Source organism: Peromyscus eremicus, chromosome 7 (assembly GCF_949786415.1).
Source record: "Peromyscus eremicus chromosome 7, PerEre_H2_v1, whole genome shotgun sequence".
Classification (NCBI taxonomy): domain Eukaryota; kingdom Metazoa; phylum Chordata; class Mammalia; order Rodentia; family Cricetidae; genus Peromyscus; species Peromyscus eremicus.
In genome coordinates this window covers 61,606,078-61,633,940 of record NC_081422.1, presented here as the reverse complement: position 1 = coordinate 61,633,940, position 27,863 = coordinate 61,606,078, and the positions used below count along the sequence as shown (strand labels likewise).

Here is a 27,863-nt window from a genome sequence, read left to right as displayed (position 1 = left end):
GGGGCGGAGGCAGGAGACTGGGAAAGGGGGCAGGAGGAACAAGCTTTTCCAAAAAAGTATTGGCTGTCCTGAGGAATGCGGTCGCCCCCCTGGGAAAGTACATATCAGAGAGCAGCAGGGCAGCTCCGCGCTCGCACTCCGTCTCGGCCACCCCACAGCGCTCGTGTCTTCGCTCCTGACGCTGCCTAAGGGCCCCTCGCCACCGCCACCATGGACGCCATCAAGAAGAAGATGCAGATGCTGAAGCTCGACAAAGAGAACGCCTTGGATCGAGCTGAGCAGGCGGAGGCTGACAAGAAGGCGGCGGAAGACCGGAGCAAGCAGGTCTGCTCCTACCCCCACCGTCACCCCCCACCGCCCCGACTCAGAGTCGGTGGATCGCCCCCGATACCGGAGCTGGCACCCTTTCCCCATCCCATCCCAAGCCCAGGGTGTCCAGGAGCGCGCGTCTAAAAAAAAAAATAAAAGAAGAAGAAGAAGAAGCGCGAGTTAGGCGACTTTTAACTTTTCTGTCTCCTCCAAGGACGCTTGTGGCCCTTCTCTGGATCCCACGGTCCGCGAGGTCCATGAACTCCCTAGAGGGGTTCTTGACTGGGAATCAATTCTGAAAGAGGAAGGGAGAAAGGAGACCAATTCCCGGTGTAGCCGGAGGGAAGGGCGGGGGAGCGGGGCAAGGCAAAAGTCCTGGAGTGTCCGGAGTTCTTCGGACTTTTTGGTTGGGGAGAAAGAGCCCTTGAACATGGAATGGAGACTTTGGAGGGAAGAGGGGAGTCGCTGAATTATTTCCTAAGAACAAAGATGGGACAGAATGGAAGACACAGATGGAAAGCTAGCCAAACAGGGGCGTGTTTCTGCAACCCCTCAAGTCGGGGACCTGAGCTCTCTGAGCTCTCGGCAGGAGAGTGTGGTCCCGGGAGGGGCGGGGGGCGGTGCGAGATGAGTCACTGAGAGATTCCAGCTCCGGGAGAGAGATTTTCTAGGGTCCCTTGAGCCCCAAAGCAGCGATCCCTCAGCCCCAGGGCCCCAGCCAACCTGGCACCCGTTTGTTGTGTGTCTCACACCCGGTCCATACCGGCCGCCCGCGCCCGCTCGCTGCTGCCCCCAGCTCGAGGAGGACATCGCAGCGAAAGAGAAGCTGCTGCGGGCGTCGGAGGACGAGCGGGACCGGGTGCTGGAGGAGCTGCACAAGGCAGAGGACAGCCTCCTGGCTGCCGACGAGACCGCCGCCAAGGTACCCGGGCGCGCGGCGTGGCACGGCGCACGAATGGCTAACTTTCTCTTCTCTCTCCCTCCCTGTCTTTCCCTCTCTCTCTCTCTCCCGCTGTCCCTGTCCTTTATGGTCTGTGCACCCTCACTCCGCACCTTGCGGGATCACGCTGCCTGCCGCACCCCACCCCCCTCTCCCCTTCCCCGTACCCCACCGCCAACTCCCAGCTGGAAGACGAGCTGGTGTCACTGCAAAAGAAACTCAAGGGCACTGAAGATGAACTGGACAAATACTCCGAGGCTCTCAAAGATGCCCAGGAGAAGCTGGAGCTGGCGGAGAAAAAGGCCACAGATGTAAGTGCACGCTCACACTGCTTCCCTCACCTCCTGTCCGCGTGGCCACTCTGGGGGTCACCACAGGGGCTGGAGGTAAACCTCCTCCTGCCGGACACCTGCACACAGCCTGGCCGTGGCCCAGAGCACTGGATGCCGCCTCTGACTGCCGCTGCGCACATTCATTTATATTTCCTCCGTTCCTTTTTCTCTTTTTTCCTCTTCTTTGCCTCCTCCCCTTTGGTTGGAGGTGGGTGGGTGAGAAGCTGGGAGAACACAGACTCTGAAATGGGGACTTCTGGAGGTGAACTTCGCCTCCTGCTGGTATAAAACCTCTGAAGTGTGTGTCATCGCCAAGGTTTGTGCAAAACAGAATACCTAGTTTCCCCCTCACCCCCGTGGTTTCCGATGATGGGCCTAGTCTGGGTACAGAGAGCCTGGCCTTTACATGCACTCATACTTTTTTACTTCAAAGGCTAAGCTTGAAGACTATAGGGACACTTTGAGGCTCTCTTTCTCACTCAGGCAAGCCTTAAGACCTGCCCAGGGAAGATGATACTTGCTTGGGTCTGCAGTCTGAGGCACTAGACCCAGAAAGTACGCAGGGAGTTATATATAGCTCAGTGCTTTATATGGCATAGTGAGCTGACTGCCCCCTGCCCGCCCCACCCCCACCTGTCAGGCCTCTGACAACCACGGCATACTTCCAGGGGGTGATAGACACAGCTCCAACTCTGCTAAGCACCCTCTCCACTGCCCTTTGGAATCTTAACTACGGGGCTAGTCTCTTCTGTGTAGAAAGTCAAGCTGAGGGTCAGTTTTCCAAAGGACTGACTTCTTTTCACACCACTACATTCCACTGGAGAAGCCAATTAAGCCTAGAGGCCCAATTAGAAAAGAATTCCTTGGGGAGCTGATAACAATTCCAAGAATGTGTGAGTAGCAGAGAAGAAAGCTACACCCAGAAGCCGAACCCCCAAGTTTGACAGCAGTTTGTAATTTTCTGGTTTTGTGTTTTTGGCTAATGTGTAATGCAGATTACCCAAGGGTTTCTGAAACCTGCAAGGCCTTTTGTGTCCCGAAAGGCTGGAGGTTTATCCAGTGTTCTTGGTAAATGGGTGGTCTAGACCAGCCAACAACTGGGATCGGACAAAAGAAAACTTTCAGTGACGATTAAGTTTCCTGGGAAGGAGGCTTCGGGAAGCACTGCTTGGCTAAAACTCATACTAAAACCTACCTGACTTTAGAAAAAGAACAACAACAGAACAGCCTTCACGACTCTGAGCCAGTTTTGTATAATGTGGATCAGATGTCTGCTTTGTACATGTTAAATGGAGGATGCCCATCTCCCCCAAATCCTCCTGCAGGACATTTATTTAGGTTTTTCAAAAGAGCCGCTGATAGATCTAGGAGAGATATTCCTTATAAGGAAAGGAATTCGGAGAATTTGCAAATAGCCCAGTGCAGAAAGAAAGCAGAAAGAAAAAATGTTACTATAATTCTTAAGGAGGTGAGGGGATGATAATTGTTGTAACTATGGAGTGGTAATCATGTCTTTAATGAGAAATCGTGGGGGGGGGCGCTACTGGAATGGGGTGGGTCAGAAGTAGAAAGGAGGCTATTTAAAGTCAGCTGTGGGGGTGGGGCCAGGAGGAGAGGGAGGTTCTTAAAGCCAGTTTTGGTTCTTTCTATGTGCTGGAAAACTGTCTCTAAATATGGTGTGAGCGTGCGCTTCTCAGTTTCTTTTGGTTGGTGTATTGATCATCTACCCCTGGAAAACACTCTTAGCTCTTTGGAGATAAGGAATGTTGAAGGAGGTTCATGAGGACTCGTTATATTTAGAGAGATCTTGACTCACTTGAAATAGCTAAGGCTTGAAGAGGAAAAGACATGTGTCACTAAAGGGAAGAGGTGGAAGAGAAGTCATCCTCCTGAAGCATTACAGTGAGGACATTTTACTCTCTAGTGTTAAAAAAACACATTTTTTTATTATTATTGCTAAAAACATTTTCCCAATTTACCAACCTACTTTACAAACTGGTCTTCCAGAAACAGGTTTTCCTCAGTTTAAAAGGCTGTCACACGGGAGCTAGCTAGCATCCCCAGCAATCTGCTTTGGATTTTTACTCCATTATCTTGGTTCCTTCCCCCCCCAGTAACTGATGGAGCTGATATTTTTGGGACATGAGTCTTTCTCTCTCTAGGTCTTCTACCTAGTGTACTGACTCAGGCTTATCTAAACTCAGGTTTTCCCCCTGGGATCTCTTGGGATGGGACCCAGCTACAGTATTTCTTAAATAACCAAGGCATTCCATCCTGTAGCTAAACCGAACAATTAACTGCCCATAGCTCTTCAGTAGTGACATCAGCTTGAAAATAAACTCCCGAAACTGACTTCCTAGTGCTTGAAAAGCAAGACATTAAGTCACCAGGGTGGCTGCTTACTGCATTGGCAAGTGGCCAGCATTTTCCCTGGCTGCCCTTGGACGGTTGCAGATGCCCTGTCTGGTCATCCTCAAGGTTGGAGGCAGATGGTCTGTGAGCTTTGGGGAGGAGCTGTACCAACCACTGCTCAGCCGACCAAGGGCTTGGAAACCAAGCAAGAGGCTCCACCTACAGGACTTGAGGGCTCTAGCCAGAGTTTGGAGGCTTGTTTTCTGCAACAGAGGCCAGAGGGGACTAGGAATGCCATAGGTGTTCTGGTTTTGGAAGACAGCCTTGGCAGGAGTGTTTTCTTTTTCTACCTTTGTTTACACACACACACACACACACACACACATACACACACACACACACACACACACACACACACACACACACACACACACTTAAATAGGTCCAGGACTGACTTTAAGAGCTCTCTTTGACAAAGGTGCAGGAGGATATAAAGCCCAGAGACTTGACAGATGGCTTCTTCCAGATTGTATCCGTGTGGCTTTGCAGCTGGTAACCAGAGGTTCTGTCACAGGCTTCTGTTGTTTTGTAGCTTGGGTTTATCGGATTCCAGATATCAGACTGAATTGAAGCCAGGGAAGGTTAGGATGCTTGCCTTGACTGAGATTGCACAACAGGACATGGGGCCCCACCAAACTCTTAAGGTAGTGCCTGCGTTTGTTTAATTATATCGTTTGAGTTCTTAACTATATGCAAGGCATTGTTAAGTGTTTTATATTATCTGATAATTCTCAACAGCCCTGTAAAGAGTCCTGTACTATTATACTCGTTTTTAAGAGATGAAGCCCTGAGAAGTCATTTGTCCAAAGCCAGCAGAGACCTAAGAGCTAGATTCAAATCTAGAAAAGCTGTATTTCGAACAGTCTGACCACTGCGCATTGTCAGATAGTAATTTGCACTTGGTGAGATAGTTCGGGTATTGGGGTTCTTGTAGTCAGGAGCTTGTGTTCTAGGATTCTTTACAAGAACCACTTCCCTTAAGATAGTCATACTATAGGCTTCAAGTTCCTTGTTCGGATTCTGGGAAGTCGGGATTACTGAGCGCTCAGAACCGCCAGCCAGAGTCGCCATGGCCTTTTAACATTTAGAATGATGGCATTCCTTATGACCAAAACAGTTCCTTTGGGGAACATTCAGGGTCCAGACTCCCAGCCTGGCTCAGCTTCAGTAATCGGGATTCTGGAGCGCTCCAAGCGACCAGCAGGAGTCGCCATAGGCTTTAACATCCAGACCCTCTACTTGTGGCCACCCAGGCGCAGCGGAGTGGAAGCAAACGCCCTCCTGCGGTGGCCTCGCTCTAGGCGAAGCAGCCCAGAGCCAGGCGTCCCCGCGCGCACGCGCAATGGTTCCACTGGCAGCCTGTTCCCGGGGTCTGCCGTGCCCCGCCCGCCTGCCAGCCGCGCCCGTCCTCTGCGCTCGCGCACCCGCCCGCGGCTCTCTGGTGCGGCCCCCGGGCCGTGACTTCCGGGCTGCTTCTGGGCCGCAGGGGGCGCCGGTGTTGCAAAGCCGGCCTGGGCGGAACGCGCCGGACTTGGGCTCTGTAGCTGCAGCAGCAGCAGCAGCAGTAGCAGCAGTAGAGCGCGGAGGCAGAGCGCAGCCTCAGCCGCCGCCTCGCCATGGCGGGTAGCAGCTCGCTGGAGGCAGTGCGGAGAAAGATCCGGAGCCTGCAAGAGCAGGCGGACGCCGCAGAGGAGCGTGCGGGCAGCCTGCAGCGCGAACTGGATCAGGAGCGGAAGCTGCGGGAGACCGTAAGGGACCCACCCATCACCCCGAGGCCCCACGCCGCACCTGGCGCACCTAGGCCGACCGGCATCCGGCTGCTCGGTCCTGCCTATGTATCTCCCTAGTCTAAAGTCAAAACCCCCAGTGGGGAGCAAGAGTGCTCTTGAGAAGGTTCTGGGAGCGGCATTTTTCCTGTGAGAGGGCTACATTTCTGGGGTGATCATGAATTGTGTCCCAGGGATGCGCACTTTGCGCTGCTGGCATTTATTTACTCCTACTGGGGTTGGAAGGAGGCGTCCCTCCTTTTAAAGATCAGTCTCTGGGGAGAAGCACTGTGGGACTTGGGGGCCTGCGGATGCTGGACTTTTGTCTCTGTTGATCCTGTCGTTCCTAGAGGCTGTTTCTCTATGGAGGTTAAAGACATCGACAGTACCAGGTTCTAAGCTAGCTTCATAGCTTGCAAACTATAGCTTTAGGTTTCTTAGCCCTCCCATCTCCCAAGTAGGTGTCCCTCTGCAATAGATACCCCTTTGTTACGAGTTTTGGAAAAGTTGGCCAGATGTCAACGGTTACCGGTTATACCTTTTGCCGGCCTCCCCTCCTCCTTGTCTAATGTAGTACCTGGCTTCCTTTCTTCCTAAGGAAATGTACCCAGCAAACAGAAACGGGGTTCCAAAGGGAGTTTAGGTATTAGATATTTATCAGTCGTGTGTGTGTGTGTGTGTGTGTGTGTGTGTGTGTACACACGCTTACACGCCTGTGTTTTAAATCAAGGTACTCAAACACCTTGGGAATTTTATGACAAACAATAATATGGTGTCCAGCTGTGCTTAATATACACAGGACTATTCTGAATTGAGTCATTCCTCCTGGCCAAGTGTTTGTAATGGTTGCATGGCGTCTTGCAGAAACTCCACAACATGTTTTGTATAAAATACAGAGAACCAAGGGAGTCTTCCTCAGAGGAAGACCCAACTAGAGGAAGTTTAAGATAAAAATGCAGATGAAGATTTAAAAAAAAATAGTAGACAAAAGATAACTTGCAGTGTTTGCTTGAGAGGACTAGTTAGCGGAAGTCCCACTGTAGAGGTCTCAAGGTGGCTGGTGATGTAGGAATTCTGATCCGTGCCTGGCTAACCACTGAGAACTAGTGAGCTAAAAAACTGGTGAGGCAGAGCACTGGGCCCAGTTTGCCAGGATTTGAATCTTGGCCATCTCCTCTCTAGCTGGGGACAACTGTTGGTGCTTTGGTTGCCTGTGAGTCAGACGTGGTTAGTAGAGATGTAGAGATCACAGCGCGGCTCCGCAGATGAACGTAGTACTGCTTAAACAAGCCTTGATTCACAGTGTCCAGCACCACCCTGCCTAGCATTCTTTACCATAATTGCTTGGCAGGCGCCCCTAAAAATGGCCCTGCTCACTTCATTAACCATAAAATTCCCCCACTTAATGCTTTCCATCAACAATTCTTTTTCTCAGTTTTAGGAAGGGAATCGGGCAGGTAGGAAGGACTGTGGTGATGGAGCCTTACTGGACTCCTGGCCTCGACTGGTGGTACACACAAAAGACACACCTGCTACTTTGTACATTTTTGTTTTGTTTGTTTGTTTTTGTGACAGCCTTCCCAGGCTAGTTCGCTAAGGACAGAGCTTTCATTCCTTTCAAAACGTCATGCCTTTATTTGAGCAGCTCAAAATCCTCTGTAAAGAAATTTTAAAATCGTTTTTTTCAGGAATCCTCTAGCAGGGTGATTGGTCAGGATTCCTAGTAGAGACTGAGTATGAGCAACGGGTGAGACAATTGCAAATTGCTGGCTACACCTGACTCTTACACTGGAACTTGCATACGGATGGAGCTAAGCTAAGCAGTTATTAGGCGTTACTTAGGCTGTGAGTTAAGCTAGCAGTCAGTTTCTCTTGGCAGCCAAGGTTAAGGTTTGGTGACAAAGCCATGAGCCGCTGCAGAAAATATTTCAGTGTGTCGTTGGCCCGGGTTCAGGTGCTCCGAGAGTCAGGCAGAGACTTAATGGGCCCTCTCAAACTGGTGTGTGCCCTGGAAGAAGCAGATATCACCCACTCCCTGTTTGTTTTCCCAAGGTGTGTGGGCCCTTCAGAATCCCGGAATGAAATGACCTTTCTTGATGTAATGCTTGACTCTAGGTCTTGTGTCTTAAGGGTTTTGTGGGGCGTCGAGATGTGTGTTTAAAGTAGAAAAAAAAAAGTCACTTCTTTCTCCAGCTTTCTGGGCAGAACCTAGCAGATGAGGAGACTTAGAAGTATGGGCAGATTCTTAATGGATAACTTTATTAATCATGGGAAATAACCGATTTCCAGAAGTCCCCAGCCCTTTCCTGGCTCTTCAGCATGAGCAGCTCCTTCTGGAACCAGGAAACTGAGTGTGCTCTGGCTTGCCCTGGCACTTCCAGAGTGGCTGTGACTGACAATACTCGGGGCTCCCCCTCACCCCCTGCAGTCACAGCAAGGCACCTCAGTACCTCACTCTCTCCTCTCTTGCTACACAAACATGCCTCACAAATTACAGGCTTTGGCCCAGATAGAGGAGGTTGTGTTTATCTGCTATCCATGGGAGTGCCCCTAATGTGGTCCTTGTGTTTTTTTTTTTCCCCTTTCTTGACCATATAAGGGCAGGAGTCTAGCTTGGCCCTAGTCACTTTGGTCTCACACAGCAAGCTGGGTGAATCCCTCTCTGTAACTACAGTTTACATGAAATAAAAGATCTGACCTTTGATCATTCCAGGCTCCGCTCAGATTCAGTCAGGACTTTGGAAATATAGTCCAGAGCATTGGCTTTCAGAGTAAAAGATTTTCTTCTTTCTGTATTGTCTAAAACGTGAATTTCATGTAAATCTTAGGCTTTATTCAATTCTGGTTTGGAATCACATTTTGCTGAGTTGGAGAGGAAACACTTGATTTCTACATATTACCTTTTTGGGTAGGGCAATGGTGTGTGCCTGTGTTTTTCTGAAGGTAGCCACTTCCTGGTTTGGGGGCAGGGCGAAAGGGTGGGAATGGTGAGCTTGCAGGACTTCCTTGGTGGGAGCTAGTGCTTACCGGGGCAGGGAGCATGTAGAGCACTAAGGATCTCACATGTGTGAGCACCGGGTGGTGGTTTAACCAGGGCTCATAATCTCCCCAATACAACAGTTCCTTTTTGGGTAACTCATTACATGTTGGGATCCAGTAGTACTTTTGAAATAAAAGAAACTAGCAACACAACTGGAAAGGCTTTGCTGGCAGTGTTGATGTATGGGGCCACTGTTAGAAGAAACCTAATTCAGTGCACTAAGAGTGATTTACATACCTAGGAATAATTGCATCTGGGGTCTTGACCCTCCCCAAACGCCTTGTTATTTCTGTCCACTTTTAACAGATAGGCACAGGGCAGTAGGCTCATTCTGACAGACGGCAACAGATACTTAAGATGACCTGGGTTCTGTAATCCCAAGGCCCTCGGGAAATATCTAGAAAAGCCTCAACTCTGAGGGAAAACCCAAACCGGACACAAAAGCTGGTAAAGGTGACAGGTGTGGCCCTATGAAACACAGAACCTCATAAATCAGGGTAACTCATGCATGTAATCTCTGCCCTTGAAATGACTGAGGCAGGAGCATCACCAGTCAGCCTGGACACCAGAGTCTCAAAATGAGGGGAAGAGAATAAGAGACGGGGCTTTTTTTTTATTAGGAAATTAAACTTGTCAACTTGGATTCTGAGGAGATCTTCAAAACTATTAGACCAGCATAAGAGAGCCCATGGAGCCAGAACAGGGTCCCCCACCCCCTACCCCTCAGGAAGGTGGTCTGTTAATGAATCCCAGGCACTAATCTCAAGTTCCCATCCTTGAGAGTTAGAGAGCAGTGTCCTTGGGTGAGCCTCTGGTTACCCACTGGGACATTCTGCCTTCGAAAAAGAATTGAGGTGCCTTGCTGATTTTCTTGCAGAAACTGCTCTGCTATTGTTAACCAGGATCTGTCCAGACAATCTCTTAAATCACTCGGGGTGCTGCAGGTCCGGGGATGATAGAGAACCTTCCACTCTGGTGTCTAAGAGAGCAAGACTCCAGGGGTGAGAACCACCAGTCTCAACGGATCCTTAATCTCATATTTGAGAAGCCAAAGCTTTGGCTTGGGTTCAGTCCTGCCTCGCATTGCACTGACGGGGTACTCCCAAGCTTGCCTTAGCACTCTACTTCAGAGGGCCTTCTCTTGGTCTTCGTAGACAGCTTGCTGGGCAGCTCCTGCATGACTTCCCAGCTTCTTTCGGTGGCGATGGAAGAGGAGAAGGGTTTGCCATTTACATCGTGGTCCCAGCCCCTTCTCGCTCTCCTAATCTGTAGGTATGGGACCTGGGAGTCTTTGTTTTTGTTATGCATCTCCCAGTGGGGTGCATCTCCCAGTGGGGTGCATCTCCCTGTGGGGTCCTGTGTGCAGCTAGTGGTGGCCCCTGTGTGATGCCCAGGTTCTATTCCAGTTCAAACAATGGGGCTTTGTTAGGTACACTTAAAATGCCTCTTCCAGATGTGGTCCCCAAACACTGCCCTGTGTGCCAGTCACCTCTACCAAAACGGGCCCAAAGGAACCAGTCCTTAAGCCTGGCCCCTGCCTAGGCACCCTGTGTTGACCCTTGGCTGGTCTTGTTGGAGGACAATAAATAACCTGAGTGTCAGGGAGTTTGGAGTTCTAAAAAAAAGTGCTGGGGGAAGGGTGTGAGGGACGTTTACAAAGCAGCATTTGGCTGAGCAGTATCAATAGCCAATGGGAAGAGTGTATAGAGGGGGTGGGGGCAGAGAGAAGGAAGCGGACCGAATGTGGTGGGCCCTTGTGTGCAGAGAGGCTACAGTGAATGTGGGGTGTCATGGCCTTCTCTGGTGCTCTACCTGCCCCAGTTCATTCCCACCTCTGCACATCAGCAGTCATCCTGTGAGTGCGTAGGGAACTTAGAATTGGATGCTGCAGAAGTGTTTTTAAATCCTGCCCATACTTCTCTGACTCACAACAGCTGGTATAGCGAGGGTATTTGCTCTTATATTAAATAATAATGATCCCATTATATAGCATTATAATAAGAAGGGTACCTTTGAACATGACCTAGGCATTCTAGAACAATCCATACCAGCATTTCTTGGCCTTTTAAAAAATGATTTACATGACTTGTCTAATGGCTGATTTTCTTGTAGTAACTAATGCTGGTCAGGATCTGTCCATATATGTTAGACTTACTTGGCACTGGGTACTAGGAGGTAGCCCAGAACCTTCCACTCTGGTGTCAGAAAAGAAAGAAGAGGGGGCGCTGCCCGAAACCACTAATCCCAGTCGATTTTCTGTTTCTGTTTTTGTTTTCTGTCTCCACTCCCACCTTCCCTCTTTGTAAAAGGAATAGAATTTTTCCTAGAAATGTAATACATGCAAGATGAAGAAATTTAACCTGACCCAAAACTATAGCCTCAATATGTATATATTTCCAATTATCGAGGCTGAAAGAGATGGCTCGGAGATTGAAAGCATTTGCTGCTCTCATGGAGAACCTGGGTTCTGTTCCCAGTACCCACATGGCAGCTCACAACTGTCTATAATGCCTGACTTCAATTCCAGGGCACCTGGAACTGACCTCCATGGGTACTGCAGGTCACATGTGGTACATATGCACACATGTAGGCAAAATACTAATAACACATAAAATAAAAAATTAAAATAAAAAAAATAAAGGAATGGTCTTTCAAAGGCAGTTCTCTGTTGTTAAGAAATGGGTTATTCCAATCCCCTTACTCTTCAAGGAAAAACTCAGTCATTCAGGACATTTCCCAGCTTGGCCCAGTTCCAAGCTGTTCTTTGATAAGGATTGACCTTGTGGGATGGTTCAGTTGTGACTGTTCCACCCATTCATTTCACACTGGCCCTGCTTCCTGTCTCTGGCCACCGCTTACTACATAGTAGTTTTTTTTTTTCTTTGAGATAAGTGAGTCTAAAGTGTTTATATATTTAAAAAAAAAAAAAGTCAGCAGTCATTTATGGTGGTGGGAGATTCACTGTTCACTGCCATTCTCCAGATAAAACCTGCACAGAATTAAATGGTCTCATTTCCTGTGACTCAAGGCCATGATCCCCGCCTCTCTCTAACTACACATACTTTTCCAGTTCCCTCATGAGCTTTGAAAGCTGCCGTTGTTTAAATTAGGGTGCTTTTACTTACTCAGTTCAGTAGACATGGAGCCCAGGCCTGTGGAGAGCAGATGCCTTGGACTTAAAGACCGATCCGTGGAAAGCTAGGGGCCTGGGCTCTCAAGTGTGTATTGCGATTGTTAGAAAATTGGCTCCTGAATATCCTAAGGGTTCATCAGCCTTTGATGAACACAGGTTCAAAATGGATGAGGATTAATAATTGCTACCTAATTAGCAAGTTCCACCTTCTCTATCAGGTAAATAGTCTAGGATCAGCTCCTGTCACAGTGAGGCAAGTATTCCCAGGCTCAGCGCAAAAGTACTTACTTACAACAGGAAGCAGTCATTGCCCGCCCAAGAAAGAAAATCTTTAATTCAAAGCTAAATTCCAAATAAAAACAGTATCTACGTTGCTTTTCTCCTTAGGCCTGTGAAACTTTTCTTGTAGCAACCTTGACTTTTAAGAAATTCCAGTAAGCTTAGGTAAAAAACCCTTGGGAAATTTATCTTGGCCCTGTTCCAGTGAGACCAGTTATTCCTAAGAGGTTACTGAAAAGGTGGGGCAAAGGGGAAGTTTCTAGATGTCATTAGATCTCCATTGGTATGGTTTTTGTTGTTTTGGTTTTGGGTTTTTGTTTTTTTAATTTTCCTGGTATGTGTCTTTAAAACCACTGGATTTTAAAACATTCAGTTTCGTTATAAAGCTCCTTTGAGAAGTCTTGTCAGAGAAAGGATAGCTGGATGAAACATGGCATCCCGACTTCTGATCATAACTGCTAGGGACTCTGTGGCTGAGCCTACCATCAGCTGTGAGGACGCTTTCCTTCAACCAACAGGTGAAAGGCAAGGCACTGGGCGCTGGAGCAGGACAGAGCCCTGCAATCCTGCGAGCCTGCAAGTTGCTGATGGCCCTCTCTCTGCTGAGAGTTGTTTCTAGGTTTGTGTGCTTCCAAGCATGATGCTCCTGTGTGAGGAGGACTTGAGCTGGTCGGGGCTTGCAATACCCTGGAAGATAGCTCACATCAGGCCCCAGACTTCCTGTCTGGGGCCAGCACTTTAGTCCTGGCCAGTTTCTGAAGGTGCCACCCTCACTTCCTCCCAGCTCTGAAGTGTCTCCCTCTCTGCCTAGGCTGAAGCTGATGTAGCTTCTCTGAACAGACGCATCCAGCTGGTGGAGGAGGAGTTGGATCGAGCTCAGGAGCGTCTGGCCACAGCTCTGCAGAAGCTGGAGGAGGCTGAGAAGGCCGCAGACGAGAGTGAGAGGTGAGACCACACCATCCAGCTCCTGTGTGTGTGTGTGTGCACTGCGTTTGCGCGCGCACACACACACACACACACACACACACACACACACACACACACACACACGAGGAGGAGAGATGGCTTAGCACTTAAGAGCACTGGCTGCTCTTTTGAGGACCCTGGTCTCAGTCCCAGCACCCACATGGCAGTTAACAACTTTCTGTAACCCTTGCCTAGAGTGTCTGATGCCCTCTTCTGGCCTCTGCAGGCAACCAAGCATGCATATGATACACAGACATACCTGCAAGCAAAATACCCAAATACATAAAAACAAATAAAATAATATATATACCAAACAGTCTCAGACCTAGGGAAAGGAGCCGTGGTAGCCAAACAGGTAGGAGAGAAAGCATAGATAAAGCAGATATTATCTATAGGCTCTGCATAAGTGAAATGTTTTGGATTTAATACATATGTACACACAGACACAGGCGCAATTATGTTTTGCACCTACTCCTGCTGTAACCTGACTTATATGTAAAGACCCAGCCTTGTCATAAAGGGGACCATGGTTCACACAGGCCAGCTTTATGAATTTCTTTCTTGTTAGTGTGATGGAAGACCTGACAAGAAGCTACTTAAGAAAGGAAGAGTTTGTTTTGGTTCGTGGTTCAAAGGGATACCACCCGTCCTGGTAGGGAAGTTATGGTGACAGGAACATGAGGCAGCTGGTCACACGTTGGGTCCACAGTCTGGAATCAGATAGCAATGAATGTTGTGCTCGGCTAGCTTTCTCCTTTTTATTTAGTCAGGGACTCTTGCCTGTGGGTCTCCCCACCCTCACTAGCCCCATCTAGGAACTCCCTCACAGGTGTGCCCAGAGGGTTGTCTACTAGATGATTCTAGATCCTGTCAAGTTAACAGTCTGTTTTAACCATCACACCACATGAGCTAGCCTCGTGCATTCTGAAAAGCTTTTAGAATCTGTACTCTTGCTGTACAAGCCACAAAGTGTGGGGATACTTCGTAAGAGTAGAGTATTCTATTGGTTGAAGGATGGCATAGCAGTGTGAGCTCAGAACAGGGCAGGTATGCCTTACCCCAGCTGGGAAGTGGGCAGGTGAAGGTCTGTTTCTCCACCACTACTTTGAAGTGAGCCCCTGCCGTCTGGCACCAGGTAGAAAGAGTCCCTGCAGACTTTAGGGCTAAGAAAGCTAGTCAAAAGTTTTCAGCTTGTTATTTACCACCACTTAGTTTTTCTTTGCTAGCCAAGAGTAGTCTTGTGCATAACTTCTTCCTGGTACTGAACTTTAAAGGCAATCTGGCAGTACAAGACTGGAGGAAAAGGGATATAGAACTCATTTATTTTTACACCCTCTTCTGGCATCTGAGGGTACTGCACATAGATAGTGCATATACAAACATGTAGATAAACACTCATAGACATCAAATAAAAATCAATGCCTTTTAAAAAACAATGCTTTACTTAAACTTGCTTAATTTTTTTCTAAGTGAAACCCATTTATGGTTTGCTTATGCCATAAATCTGTAAAATCTAGATCAGTTAACATTTTCTGAACTATATCACCATGTTATAACATCCAGTGTCAGTCTTACCTCCCAACACCTATTCATCCATTTTCTTTCTTCCTTCCTTTCTCTTTCTTTCTTCCTTCCTTCCTTTCTTTCTTTCTTTCTTTCTTTCTTTCTTTCTTTCTTTCTTTCTTTCTTTCTTCCTTCCACCCCCTAGACAGGGTTTCTCTGCGTAGCCCTGGCTGTCCTGGAACTCTCTATGTAGACGAGGGTGGCCTCTAACTCAGAGTTCCACCTGCCTCTGCCTCCTAAGTGCAGGAATTAAAGGCATGCACCACCATACCTGGCTATGCATCCATTTTTAATCTGAGACTTCCCTCAGGAAAAGGGAGAAGGGGAAGAATATCTACATTTAACAAATAAAGCCTAGTGGCTTCCCTTGTTTCCATGCTGCCCAGAGTCAACTAGGATCCTGACATAGCACCTTCCATTTAAGAATAGGTGACTTAGAAGTTTCACCAGTACCCTAAAGTGCACCCGAAGATCTCATTTACAATGAGAAGAGAGAAGAAATGTGTGTCTTTCCTGGAAAGTTTTGCTTCGTGCTTGGGAAAATAAACGGCTCTCTGTTCAGTTTTGGCCGGCCGTGTGCATAGAGCCCCATATTCCACAGTGACAGTGGTCATCTCTCCATCGTGGGTCTTCCTGCTTGTCTGTCTTTCCAGAGGCATGAAAGTCATTGAAAGCCGAGCCCAAAAGGATGAAGAGAAGATGGAAATTCAGGAGATCCAGCTGAAAGAGGCCAAGCACATTGCTGAAGATGCTGACCGCAAGTATGAAGAGGTCAGTTTCTGGGGCCCAGAGCCTTACAGACTCAGAGCCGTGACCTCGGGGGAGCGGGATGCTGTCTGGATCCCTGGGAGTAAGAGTCAGCTTCCCGGATAGAAGTGGGTGGTTCTGAGAGGCAGGATTCCTTTACCTGCAGAAACTGGTTCTTCCCGTGATGAAGCCAGCCAGTCATCTGCACCAGGAGGGGAGATCAGCACTTCCCCACACCCTGAAAGCTGGGACAAAAACATCTTTAGCCAGGAAAAGGGAGAGCTGGGGGGTTGGGGATTTAGCTCAGTGGTAGAGTGCTTGCCTAGCAAGTGCAAGGCCCGGGGTTCAGTCCTCAGCTCCGGGGAGGAAAAAAAAAAAAAAAAGGAAGGGGAGAGCTGGGTCCTTAGGAAAGAAGCTGGCCTGTTGTCATGGTTCAGATGTTTCAGTTCAGACATTGTAGAGAACACAGACCACAGACAGAGCTCCTTGGGAGATTCATAGAGGCTTCTCCGAGGTAGTAAAAATCGTTTGTTAGCACAGGCTCTGTCTGCAGTGAAGTCGTCCCTGGTGATTGTCCCTGTGAAATGACATGTGATGATGACAGCCAGAGTGACTGTAGGTTCCAGTTTTTCTTTCTGGATTTCATCATGGCTGAAGCTGCCCCATGGTGTTGAGCTGCCTCGGAGGCACCCTTTCTCTGGGGTGGCGTTTCTGGCTGCAGACTTGACCTTGTAGCCGTTACCTCACTGGCTCTCGCCTTCTGCGCAGATCTCTGTGCGGTAGAGTCCTTGGGTTTATTTTTGATGCTCTCTCAGCAGCCCCTTCCTTTTCAGTCTAAAATGCCTCCTCATGTCTCATCATCCTGCTATTTTTAAGACTGCAGATTTCATATTTCTCTCATTCCGAGAATTGCTCTGGGTGCCATGTAATTATCTAGACTCCACCTGGGAAGAGCTAACCATTCTGGTCTCTGAGCGGGGGGCCTCAGCCTCCGCTGAGTGAGAGTTCCTTGTCTCTAGTCTGCAGAAAGATGAGCATTCCATTTGTAGAGAAGAATCCCTAGGGTCAGTGGATGTAATCTACCCTATAACCACCCCCTCCACAAAGTACATAAGACCACAGTGTGTGTGTATGTGCCGTTTGCCCTGCTGTAGGTGGCCCGTAAGCTGGTCATCATTGAAAGTGACCTGGAACGCGCAGAGGAGCGGGCTGAGCTCTCGGAAGGGTAAGCGGGCCCATGGCCACCCCATGTGGGGATGCTGCAGAGCAGTGACTAAAAACAGCATGACCTTCTGGCTGCTGCACATTTACCCACCGCGGCTCCGGGCTCCTCGTGTGCTCAAAGTCCCGTGGATGAGCCACGAGCGTGGAACACGGAGGAACCACGTGGGGTGTCTGTGAATGCGTGTGGCACTGCATGCCTTACCTGCACTGATTTTGTGAATGGCCTTGTGCATTTCCTGTGTCCACTAACAGCCAAGTTCGACAGCTGGAGGAACAATTAAGAATAATGGATCAGACCTTGAAAGCATTAATGGCTGCCGAGGATAAGGTACTGATGGCTCACGTGTGGTTTTTAGGTTTAACTGCATCCCAGGCAGCTTTGAGCTTCCAATGCCTACTGGTTGGTTTGGTGTAATGACTGTACCTTCACTACACCCTCTGCTGTTTATATCTTGCTTCAAGTGCTTTCTCTTGGTCCTTTATGCTCTTTGTTTTTCCCCTCATAAATACTCTGAGGGGCGGCCAATAAGAAGCCAAATGATCACAACTCGGACGGACATGCTGGCTTTTGTCCCTCTGTCCCTCCGCTGTTGCAGTGGAAGGCAGAGCCCATGGCAAAACCGAGCTTCGTGCCTCGTGCTTTGGCTACTTAAGGCAGCCCCCCGCCCCATCTCTAGGACTCGGTTTTCATTTGTTTCCCATCCCTCTCCTTTTTTTCTCTCCTCGCTCCTTGGGCTTGTCCCCCACCCTTTCTGCTTCTGATCGAAAACCTTAGCAAATGTGCCGAGCTTGAAGAAGAGTTGAAAACGGTGACGAACAACTTGAAGTCACTGGAGGCTCAGGCTGAGAAGGTAGGCCAGGAGCAGGGAGTGGGGAGACACCTTTGTACGAGCTGCTCCAAAGAAGCCCTGCTGGTGAAAATAACCGCACAGGAGGCATTTGAGCAAGGGACGATATTTTGAGATGATTTCCTAATGGTTACCGGATAGTAGGATTTGTTTGTTTGTTTGCTTTTGTTTGTTTTGTTTTAAAGAAGATGAACAGAGAATGTATCTTATGTTGGGTAAATCATCAATTTAATTTACACAAAGTGCCAAGTGGATAAGTTATCTCACTCTTATCCCATGTAAAGCAATAGGCAAGGGAGCAGAGAATGTATTGTAGTGTGCCATGTGATACCCGAGGTTCTGTTACCGGCTAGGAGATCCCCAACATCTGTTGGTTGGGCTGGCACGCTCCTTGTGTGAGAAGGCGTGAGTGTGAGAGCTGCAGCCTGACATCTGGAACGCTCTTTCTAATTACAGTACTCGCAGAAGGAGGACAAATATGAGGAAGAGATCAAGGTTCTCTCTGACAAGCTGAAGGAGGTAATGTTGAGAGCCTGGAGGAGACTGACTGGATTGTGATTAAGGTTCTGTGGGGTGGGTCAAGGCACCGTCGTTTGGAGACGGATGGTCCAAAGCAGGCATGTTCGGAGGTTTTCCTGGAGTTCACGTCCAGTGTTAGCTAGCTGCCATAGCTCACAGTAGGGACTGAACCTGACATTTCCCAGGTGATAGACACTTCGGGTCTGTCTGTGTCTGGTTTCCCCTCTATCTGTAGCTACTGGACTGAATCTCCCTGACCTTGACTCAAATGAATTAAATCATTACAGGCTGAGACCCGAGCTGAGTTTGCAGAGAGATCAGTAACTAAATTGGAGAAAAGCATCGATGACTTAGAAGGTAAGGTCTTTAACATTTTAAATTCAGTCCTTGTTGAACAACCGTCTTGATAAGCCGTCCTCCGATCCGAGGGCTTCCACCCTGGCGCTCCATTTTGCTCTCGCACTTCCTGTCTGGCTCTCCTCTGGGGTTTTCACCTGTGACACTGAAACTCTCGGACCCAAGTCCTCAGCTCTTGGGGTGACTAGTCAGCCACCAGACAGCTTACATCCAGCTTCTTGGACTTCAGAAGTGGGTCTGAGCTATTTTTCACTGAGTGAAGTAATTATAGATGAATGTGACTCTGGTATATTCTTTGTCTCTAGTGGTATTTCCTAATTGTCAGAACAATGTGGGTTTGTTTTAGACACACCCATCTTCCAAGTATGCCCAGAAGAAGGGCTTGGTTTTGTTTTCTTTTTTTTTAAGCCATTCATTAGCAAAATATTCTATATCCTGAAAGGACAGAGGGCAGAGATCAATAGAGCACTGAGTCTCAAGGTTACACTTAAGCACTTTTAAAAGCAAAAACAAAAAAATACCATACATCACAGGCAGAAGGGGTTGAAGGAGGGACTGGAGGGTGGTGGTGCAGTTAATTATCAAGATAGCAGCCAGGCCTAGTAATACTCACCTTTGATCCTGGGCTATATAGCAAATCCCAAGCCAGCTAACGAGACCTTGTCTGGAAAAAAAATAGAAAAGTAAACAAGCAAACAAATAACAACAACAAAAAGGAAGATAGCAGAGGGAAGAGAGAATTGAGTGTGGGTGCAAGCCTGCTAGGAATATGGCAAGGCTCAGACCCACCACCATTGCCAAAATTAAACCGCAGACAAGCCCCTAACTGTGGCTGCCTTTGCTTTTCAGACTTCTGTTACTAGCAACAGGTAAAGAGAGAGAGAGAGAGAGAGAGAGAGAGAGAGAGAGAGAGAGAGAGAGAGAGAGAGAGAGAGAAAACCATGGGAATAATTTAAGTGTCACCAAAAAATCAATATCCCATGGTCTGGCTTGGGCTGGAAGTGAGTGAGCGGTTTGAAGGTAGCATTGCAGATTGTCATTGGAAATTGAACTTGCAGCCTTTGGATAGCTCCGCCCCCCACACCCCCACCCGCGCCCGTGCACCCCCCCCCTCCCATAGCTTATAGCTGCAGGTGGCTGACTACGCCAGTGTAAATAGACAGCTCTGTGAAAAGAAAGAGGTTCCATTACCCACCAGGGGAAACGGTCTTCTGTGGGTGTCTTTAGGATTTAGCGGGTTCATTGGTGTTACCTACCCTCGGTGTTGTGTTTTTCATATTGGGTCTTTCTCATTTCATTTTCTAATGGGTTTTTGTTCTCTTTGTTTTTGTTTCAATTTCTTTAAAAACCAATCGCACGCCTCCTGCATTGGCCATCTGCTGCGGCACCAACCCCTCCATGCATTGCCTTTCCTTGCTGGTGTGTCGGGATGGCATCTTCGCCACCCTTGCTCACCCTCCATCTCTTGACCATTCTCCATGCCCTTGCACCTCTGCCTTCCACTTCCTGCTCCTAGATGAGCTGTATGCTCAGAAACTGAAGTACAAAGCCATCAGCGAGGAGCTGGACCACGCTCTCAACGATATGACTTCCATGTAAATGTTCATGCACCCTGCCTGCTTGCACCCTTCACTCTCACGCTTGTGTGATGAACTCACCACGGCTCCCTTCTCAATCTGTGGTCTCCATTTCGGCATCTTTGGTTGCATAGCCTAGGATAGCCATGGTCTTTTTCACATTGTACTAACAAAAGCCAAGCGGACTCAGTCCATGCAAACCATTTCAGAGTCCTTTTATTTCATAAATGCAGACCTGGCCTCTTTCTGCCAAGAGATGAACTAGACTCTGAATGGCCCTGAGTACTGTCCTTCTAAAACCTTAAACCAGACTCAAATATCACTAGAGTGCTGTGATGCAGTGGTGCAGGAAGTTAGGAAGAAACACCAGGTTGTTTCCTGAGATTCTGGGAAGGACAATATGGTCATTTTCAATTCACACTGTTAAGTTTAAAGTATCAGATAATTGAAAACCTGAGGAAAAGGAAATGGTCATGACCCGGTACATATCCCTCCCTGTAGTGAATTCCGGAGCACGGCCAGGCATGGTGGTGCATGGCTTTTATCTCAGTATATGGGAGGAAGAGGCAGGTATATCTAAGTTTGAGGCCAGCTTGGTCTATAGCAAGTTCCAGGCCAACTAGGCCTGTATAGTGAGACCCTGTCTTTAAAAAAGAGAGAGAGAGAGAATTCCAGAGCAAACATGAATGGTCTCCCGAGGAACCAAGTCTTTTATTTGTTGTGTTTATTATATTGAATGGAATTAAAATACCCCACAGTAAATGCTTGCCACAACTGACATCAGAGAAGCAAGAAATAAAACATTTATACAACATGAGTTTGGAAGTTAATGGTCCATATTTTACTCATGTGAGTAATAGTCGGCCTTGTTTGAGGACCCCCAGACATACACAGCTAATTTACATATTACTAACCACACTTGTGCCCCTTGCAATTCTAACCCCTGGAGTGTTTCACAGAGGGCTCTTCATTCTAATACCGCTGGGTTCCATCAAAGCTGGGAGTGGCCTTTCTTTAACCATTCAGAAATATAGTAGCTTCAGGAGCATGACCTGTGCCTGCTGCCTTGGAGGTTCCAGAATATCCTTTAGAGACCTGGCGGTCACCATAGAAACATGGGCATGCCTCTTCTCCACCATTAGTAAATGAAGAGTGGAACCAGGTCATCTGTAGCCACCAATCCACCAGTGCTAAAATGTGATGCCCCGCCCCCCGGGGGGTGAACTCTTGAGTGTGACGAAATGTCCCCAAAGGCAGGTTTAGTTTAAGTTCTGTTTTTAAAGTAAAGTTTTGAAGATCTTCCTTGAGGTTGGCCCATGACCGCCTTGGGTTCAGGCAGTGGTTGCCAAGGATGACCTCCCCCAGGGGCAGCTGGCAGTGGGTTTTACATGCCTGATACTTGCTTGCATTTCAACTGCTCCTGTCATCCGTGTGGTTTTCCTCTTCCTTTTCCATTGTTCCACTTTTCCTCTTTCTCTTACCTTTTCTTTCACACAGATAAGTTTCTTTGCTTCACTCCTCCCAAGAGTCCTTCATCAAGCTGCATGTCCCACCTCTCTGAGCTCTGCGTCTGTCTGTTCTCCAGCTGACCCGGGTTTCCATTAGCGCCCACCTTAGGGCCAGGCACATACTGTGCTTTCTATTGTACAGGAGCTATTCACCCAGTGTAAAATAAACACTGTAAGCTATTCCTGTTCGCTCTTCTTTTACTCCTTATTTATTGGCGTTTCATCTCAACACTGAATAAAACGATGGTTCTGCTTCATGGATCTAAGGGAACATTTTTTTTTTTTTTTTTCTGAACACTATATACTGACATCAGGAGTTTTGAAAGTGGTAGTTCCTTGTGCAACTTTTAAAAAGAATACCTGGTTTTCAGGTACTGGCGTGAGGCCCAGGTAGCTATGGTTTTAGGGGGTTCTGACAGTTGAGGTTCAGAACCTTTTCCACATAGTAGATAGTGGGAATCAAATTCTGGCCTGAACAGCGTTTTCTCTGCCAAAAGTTGAGTTTGGGGTGTGGCACCCTCTCTGTGCTGATACGGAGATGGTGCTGCCTGGCTGCATAATGGAAGTCTGTGTAGTCATCCTGTACTCTGTAGCTAGGAGGTTTGCATCTCGTGAAGAACTAGGATTCTAGTGTTGTAAGTCATGGTTATTATTTATTGTCCTATTGCAGAGATACAACTTTTTTCGTTAAATATATTCATTACACACATACCTTCATATTGAGCACAAAAATCACATTATAGGATTTCTAAATAGTAATTATATTTGAGTCGTGGTTTATTTTTGTGTTCTGAAGCACATCGTATATTCTGCAGAAGGTGTGTGTATATGAGAGGAGTTTCCCCCCCTTGTTTAGGAACCATGCAGTTGATTCGTGACAGACACACCCCCAAGAAACAATGCTTGATTTCAGTCACAAACAGCAGCTTGGTAACTTTTATATCAGAAGTCGGACTTTAAAACAATGTGACCTTTAGCTTCTTAGCTCTTAACATAAGCCTGGCTCCATTCTTGTGTTTTAAGCATGAATAACCCTCGTCTGTCTCATGTGTGGTACTTGTTAGCCTAATAGGGCTGGCATACCACTCTCCTCAAATAAATCTGGGCAAACTCTGAAAGTAGTCATTTACTCTGAAATCTTCAGAGCAGAAAGGATTTTTTTTTTTTTTAAACAAGGGTCTGAATTAAAATATTTTAGTTAATGGCATGGTAGACTAATTTTTAGGATCCAGGCAGTGTCTCTCCATAGGAGGGTACAAAGGCTTCTGCAGTTTTCTAGTGTTTTGGGGTTTTTTTGTTTTGTTTTTTTTCTTTCCCTGACGCTCCTTGGGCCTACTTCTCAATGACTTCAGAAAAATTCAGAATAACAGCGATGTTCTTTCTCTGAGCTTTCTGCCACAGAGGAAACAAGACTCTTGGAGCTCTGCCGAGCTGACATTAATGCATCTTGGGATCCAAATTTCTTGGCTCTCCCAGAGATTTCTACACCTATGAGTGTTCACTGTGAGGGAAATAGGAACAAATGGACACCCAGGTAGCTTAGGTGTGTACGTCAGGAGCATAGACAGCAAGCTGAGTTGATCAAGGATCTGCTCAGCAGGCTTCTAGTTGAGCAAGGGCCAGCCTGTATCGGCAACTCTTTTAAGAGCCTCAGTTGAACCAAACCGACAGCACCACCAGCCCTGAGACCAGAGGCCTCAAGACAACTGGGGTCTGTGCAGAACAGGAGGGAGAGCACTTACGAAGAGCACTTACGGTGTGTCTGACCCCTGCCCTCAGGTTATCTCAGTCCCGGCTCCCTTGCAGCTAGAAGGAACAAGGCCCAAAGTGGGTTGAGATGGGGAGCACTGCCCTGTAAGCCGTGGATTCCCTAGGGTTTCTCCAGTGTTCTAGTCTAGATGGCCCAACATTTGGGCTCAGCAAATGGGACAGTCTGCCTGCTGTTCATGGTGGCAGTTTCCCATGATGATACGATGGATGTAGTCATGGGGTTTCTGTTTCGCAACTTCTCAGTAGATGGGAGACACTGGAAGGTAGCACGGTAACAGAAGAGCTGATCTGGGTGTGCTCTGCTAAACTGCCCGTGTAGGAAGAGAGGAATGGGGTGAGTCTACACTGGTAGACATGGTGTGTTTGGAGCCAAACAGAGAACAGAAAGTCTCACCTGGAGGAGGTGACAGCTGACTGGAGTGTTGAATATTCAGAAAATTTAGATAAGTGGAAAGGGCATGGGTTGGATGTAGTTCTTCATACTACCCAACAAAACGGAAGGAGCATAACAACCTCCCCCACCTCCTGCCATTTATGAGAGAACGTTGATAGACCCACTCCGTTTCCCAGCGGTGAGTGCTGTGGTCGATCACTAGGCAGTAGGATTGTTGGCTCTCCACGATCATCGAGTAGGATGAGTCACCATCCTCCAAAGCAGTCACAGACACCCCACTTCTACTAGTGTAGGCCAGCTTCTTTGTCAGCAATGTCCCCTGGATCGTCAGGCACAGACTGAGTCCTGTGCTGGACTGCTTTACCACCTGACTGGATTACATGGCACCACATAAAGCTTATACCACACTGGGCAAGTGTAGATGTTTGAGAGGGTTTTTTTGGGGGGCGTGAGAGTGGGGGGGTCACATACCACAATGTACATCTGAAAGTCAGAGGACAGCTCTTAGGAGTCGGGTTTTTTTTTTTCCCCTTCCACTATGTAGAACCTGGGGATCAAACTTTGTCATCAGGCTCTGAGGCTAGTACCTTACCCGCTGAGTCATCCTCCTGGCCCAGTTTTATTTAGTTTATGCATGCCGTCAGCACCCAGCATGAATGTCATCATCCTCTTGAAGCACACAGATAAGTTCTGAATCAGTGTGGAGTGGTGATAAATACTTGTTTGCTGTGGGTAGTACACTATCAAAGTCGGAGGAGAGTTCAGACTTTGTGTGTGCCCCGGTGTCTAGGGAGAGAATGGGAAGCTTTTCAAAACGTGTCCACGGGGCAGAAATGGTAGTAGTACCAGCTCAGCACCACTCTGTACCCTGAGCAGAATCTCTGTTGAATTCTAGCAAGGCGTGAGTTGGTAGAGCCTGGCCTCTGTCCCCAAATCTGTTGTCCCAAACTGCACACAGCTCAGGTCACAGGGTGGTTTTAATGAGGTGCAGAAGGAAGGCTCGTTCCTTCTCGCATCCTGCACCTCTTTACCTCTGCTCTACATCTCCATCAAGATCCCGGGTTTCTCCATTCTGACAGGCCTTGCCGTGCACCCTTGGCACAGGGCACAGGGCACAGGACCGTGGGGCCAGAGCACACCGTTGCTGTCCTTCATATCTGTGTTTTCCAGTCTGTTAACTGCCTCTCGCTAACTCTAGCTAACCTCTTCTTTCTGTCTCCTCTTTTCTGCTAACCCTTGCTGACCTGTCCAGATCAACTCTACCATCAACTCGAGCAAAACCGCCGCCTAACTAACGAACTAAAGCTGGCCCTGAATGAGGATTAAAAACTTGGGCCGAGTTCTAGGAATGGAGCCCATGGTTCAGGAGATCGATGACTCACGGGGTTGAAAACGTCACTCCCTGCAGAAATGGGAAGGGAAGGAAGGCATTGGTTGGAAGGCCCGCCTTGCCTCGTTTTCCTCTGTATGTCTCAGTTAGATTCTCATTAACCCCCAAAAGTTTTTATGATATATTATGTATATGTGAAAATATTTATACCAGTTCAGCCCTTCCTGCATCAACAGGTCCACTTTGAACTGACTGATAATGAGGACCCTTCCCCCACCCCCGCCAAAAAAAAAAAAAAACCTTTTTTTTCTATTTCCTCTAAATAGCTGAGTCCTGCTTTAAATACCGATTACAATTTTATATTCCTAACACCTTCATAACATGTCTGTGAGTCCTGCTTTAAATATCTATTACAAATTTGTATTCCTAACATCTTCATAACGTGTCTGTGAGTCCTGCTTTAAATATCTATTACAAAGTTGTATTCCTAACACCTTCATGACATGTCTAGTGTTTGAAATGCGATTCAGTGTACCTATGCTTGGGCAAAATAGCTTTTGGAAACAGGAGTTCCTATCAGAAGCCCCTGGTCGAAAGGTAGGCTTTGTTCAGTTTAACGGTGTTTGAATCTGATGGGTGATATGCTAATACATAGGATACTATAAAAATACTAAGGGAATGTCCTAATGAAGTGTGCATGAGATGTGTTAATAACCGTTTGTGAGCAGTAGAAATAAACCATTTAAAAAGCGGTCAGAAACCTATTTTATGTCATCTTTGTTTCTGTGAGGTCGTACAGCTACCAGATCTTTAACTGCCTGTAACTCAGAATCCTGTGCTGGTATTAACTTGAGTTTGTGTAACAATGCTGTACCTGTATTTGGTTTTTACCCCTCCCTTGTTCCCACAGCACGCAGTGGGTGAGCCTTCACCAAATGCACCCTGCACTTGAAGTCAGGGTGGATCGATGGTGGAGGTGCACCCAGGGCCTTGTCTGGAGATGAGTGACATCTTAAGCATGGGGAGGGCTGCTTCTCTTCTGTGTGTGATTGATGTTTGCTTCCTAAATGTACAAACCACTGCCGAGTCTGACATGCAGCTATTCATGACTTAATTTTCTAATCCCATCACAGAGAAAGTGGCCCATGCCAAAGAAGAAAACCTTAGTATGCACCAGATGCTGGACCAGACCTTACTGGAGCTAAACAACATGTGAAAACCTCCTTGGCCTCTGCGGCCACATTCTTTCATTTCCCTATCATTGTTTTAGTTTGTTTTTAAACACCTGCTTACCAGGAAACTCCTTTGATGCATTTTTATATACTTTTAACCACTGTCACTGAAACATCTGCAGAGAACCAGCTAGGGCAGGGGGTGGGGAAAGACACACAGAAGGGCAAACCCATGTTGGGTCTCTGATGATTTAAACGTGCCATTTCCCAGGTTGACATTGCCACACTTCATAGCGTTTAGGCATGCGTTTTGCTTAGCCAGGTAGGAAGCCTCACAAGAGCAGAAAGGTTTCTAGCCAGAGTGCCAAGGTGGAGCCACTGAGAAGATTGATGTTGGAGACAATCAGGTGTGGATCGGTGCTACTTTAAACAAAAGGATCCCTGGGGGTCTTCTGTTCAATATTATGCAATTTAGATTTCTGTCCAACACTAATTTATTTTGTTTGAGTTTGACTGCAAGACAAGACTGTGGGTTTCTTATGCCTGTGTTCATTAAAGTCAAGGGTCTGAAAGCCACACTGGTCTTTTAAGAGTCCCATTCCTTCCCAGTTAACACACTTGCAGCCCTTTCCAGCTCAGCAGGGAGAGCATTCAATGAGGATTGCCCCTCTTTTCAGCTTTCCATGTCAGGGTAAAAGATCTAGGCACTACATACATAATTGGTAAAGAAATGGCATTTTCTTAAGAGTTATAACTATATGTAAACATTGTATAATGATATGGAATAAAATGCACATTGTAGGACATTTTCTAAATCTGGTGGTCCTGTCATTTTTTTTTTTAACTTTGTGAATTTTAGACTGTGATTGACCTGCTTGGTTGCTTGCAGTGATGTTCCATCTAGATCTCCTGGTTACCCTCTCAGCAATGACTTACGTGTTGACATGGCAGAGGTCAGGAAAAGCCCTTTCCAAAAGTCCTTTTCCGTGTTACTGGCACAGCTCTGTGGACTAGGAGATCTTTTACAGTGAGCTTACAGCTCTGGGTTTTCCCCTCAGACTGTAGCTAAGTCTTAAACAGTGAGGGGTCCACAGTTCAGTGCAGCCAGTGGTGGGTTGAAGCACCAAATCTGTGGCTCTGCTTGGCTTTGGTAGGGCTTTGTGATTTTCTGTTTTCAAATTCGTGTGAGTTCTCCACTTCAATACATCTTCATTTTCTCAGCGTTAGAAACCGAAAACAATGTTTCTTAGCTCTTGAAGACACCAACAAACAGAAACATTATAAACAGAATCCATTGGCTTTGATTGAACGACAGCAAGATTTAAAGGGGCTGGAGGTGGTTCTCACCAAAAGCAAACATCGTGGAGTATAAAGCAAAAACTCAATTGCATGCTCAAATAACATTTTGGCTCACAAGCATTAGCTGTGCTGGTTGTATGGCAAATAACCTTAACAGGAGCCTGGAGGTCCGGCCATCCCATCTATATAGAAAGCTGTTCCCTTACCCTAGGAAATCAGTTCTGTGAGTCTCAGCCTTCCCCTGTTCCACCACCCCCAGCTCCTGCTCTGCTGTAGGCATGGAAGTCCTCCCCCAAACACAGCACTCTCCCTTCGGATCTGGCTTCCCATCAGGAGCTGCTGCAAAGGAGCCCTGAGGTATTCCACACAGATGAAGTG

At 47.5% G+C, this 27,863-nt stretch overlaps 1 protein-coding gene across 10 annotated transcripts; it reads left to right on the top strand.

Moving 5' to 3' along the window:
- Positions 1-122: 122 nt before the first annotated feature.
- On the top strand, positions 123-27,001 carry Tpm1 (tropomyosin 1). Of its 10 annotated transcripts, none has more exons than XM_059268173.1 (10): positions 123-324; positions 1,106-1,231; positions 1,435-1,560; positions 13,023-13,156; positions 15,394-15,511; positions 16,642-16,712; positions 17,487-17,562; positions 18,016-18,078; positions 18,366-18,435; positions 26,148-27,001. In XM_059268173.1, the coding sequence occupies exons 1-10, from the start codon at positions 211-213 to the stop codon at positions 26,228-26,230; spliced, it is 981 nt and encodes a 326-aa protein (XP_059124156.1). In that variant the 5' UTR covers positions 123-210; the 3' UTR covers positions 26,231-27,001. The 10 variants fall into 10 exon arrangements, with proteins under 10 accessions (XP_059124156.1, XP_059124155.1, XP_059124157.1 ...); XM_059268172.1 differs by lacking the exons at positions 1,435-1,560; positions 26,148-27,001 and adding exons at positions 19,952-20,030; positions 21,510-21,700; XM_059268174.1 differs by lacking the exon at positions 26,148-27,001 and adding an exon at positions 19,952-21,700.
- Positions 27,002-27,863: the final 862 nt, after the last annotated feature.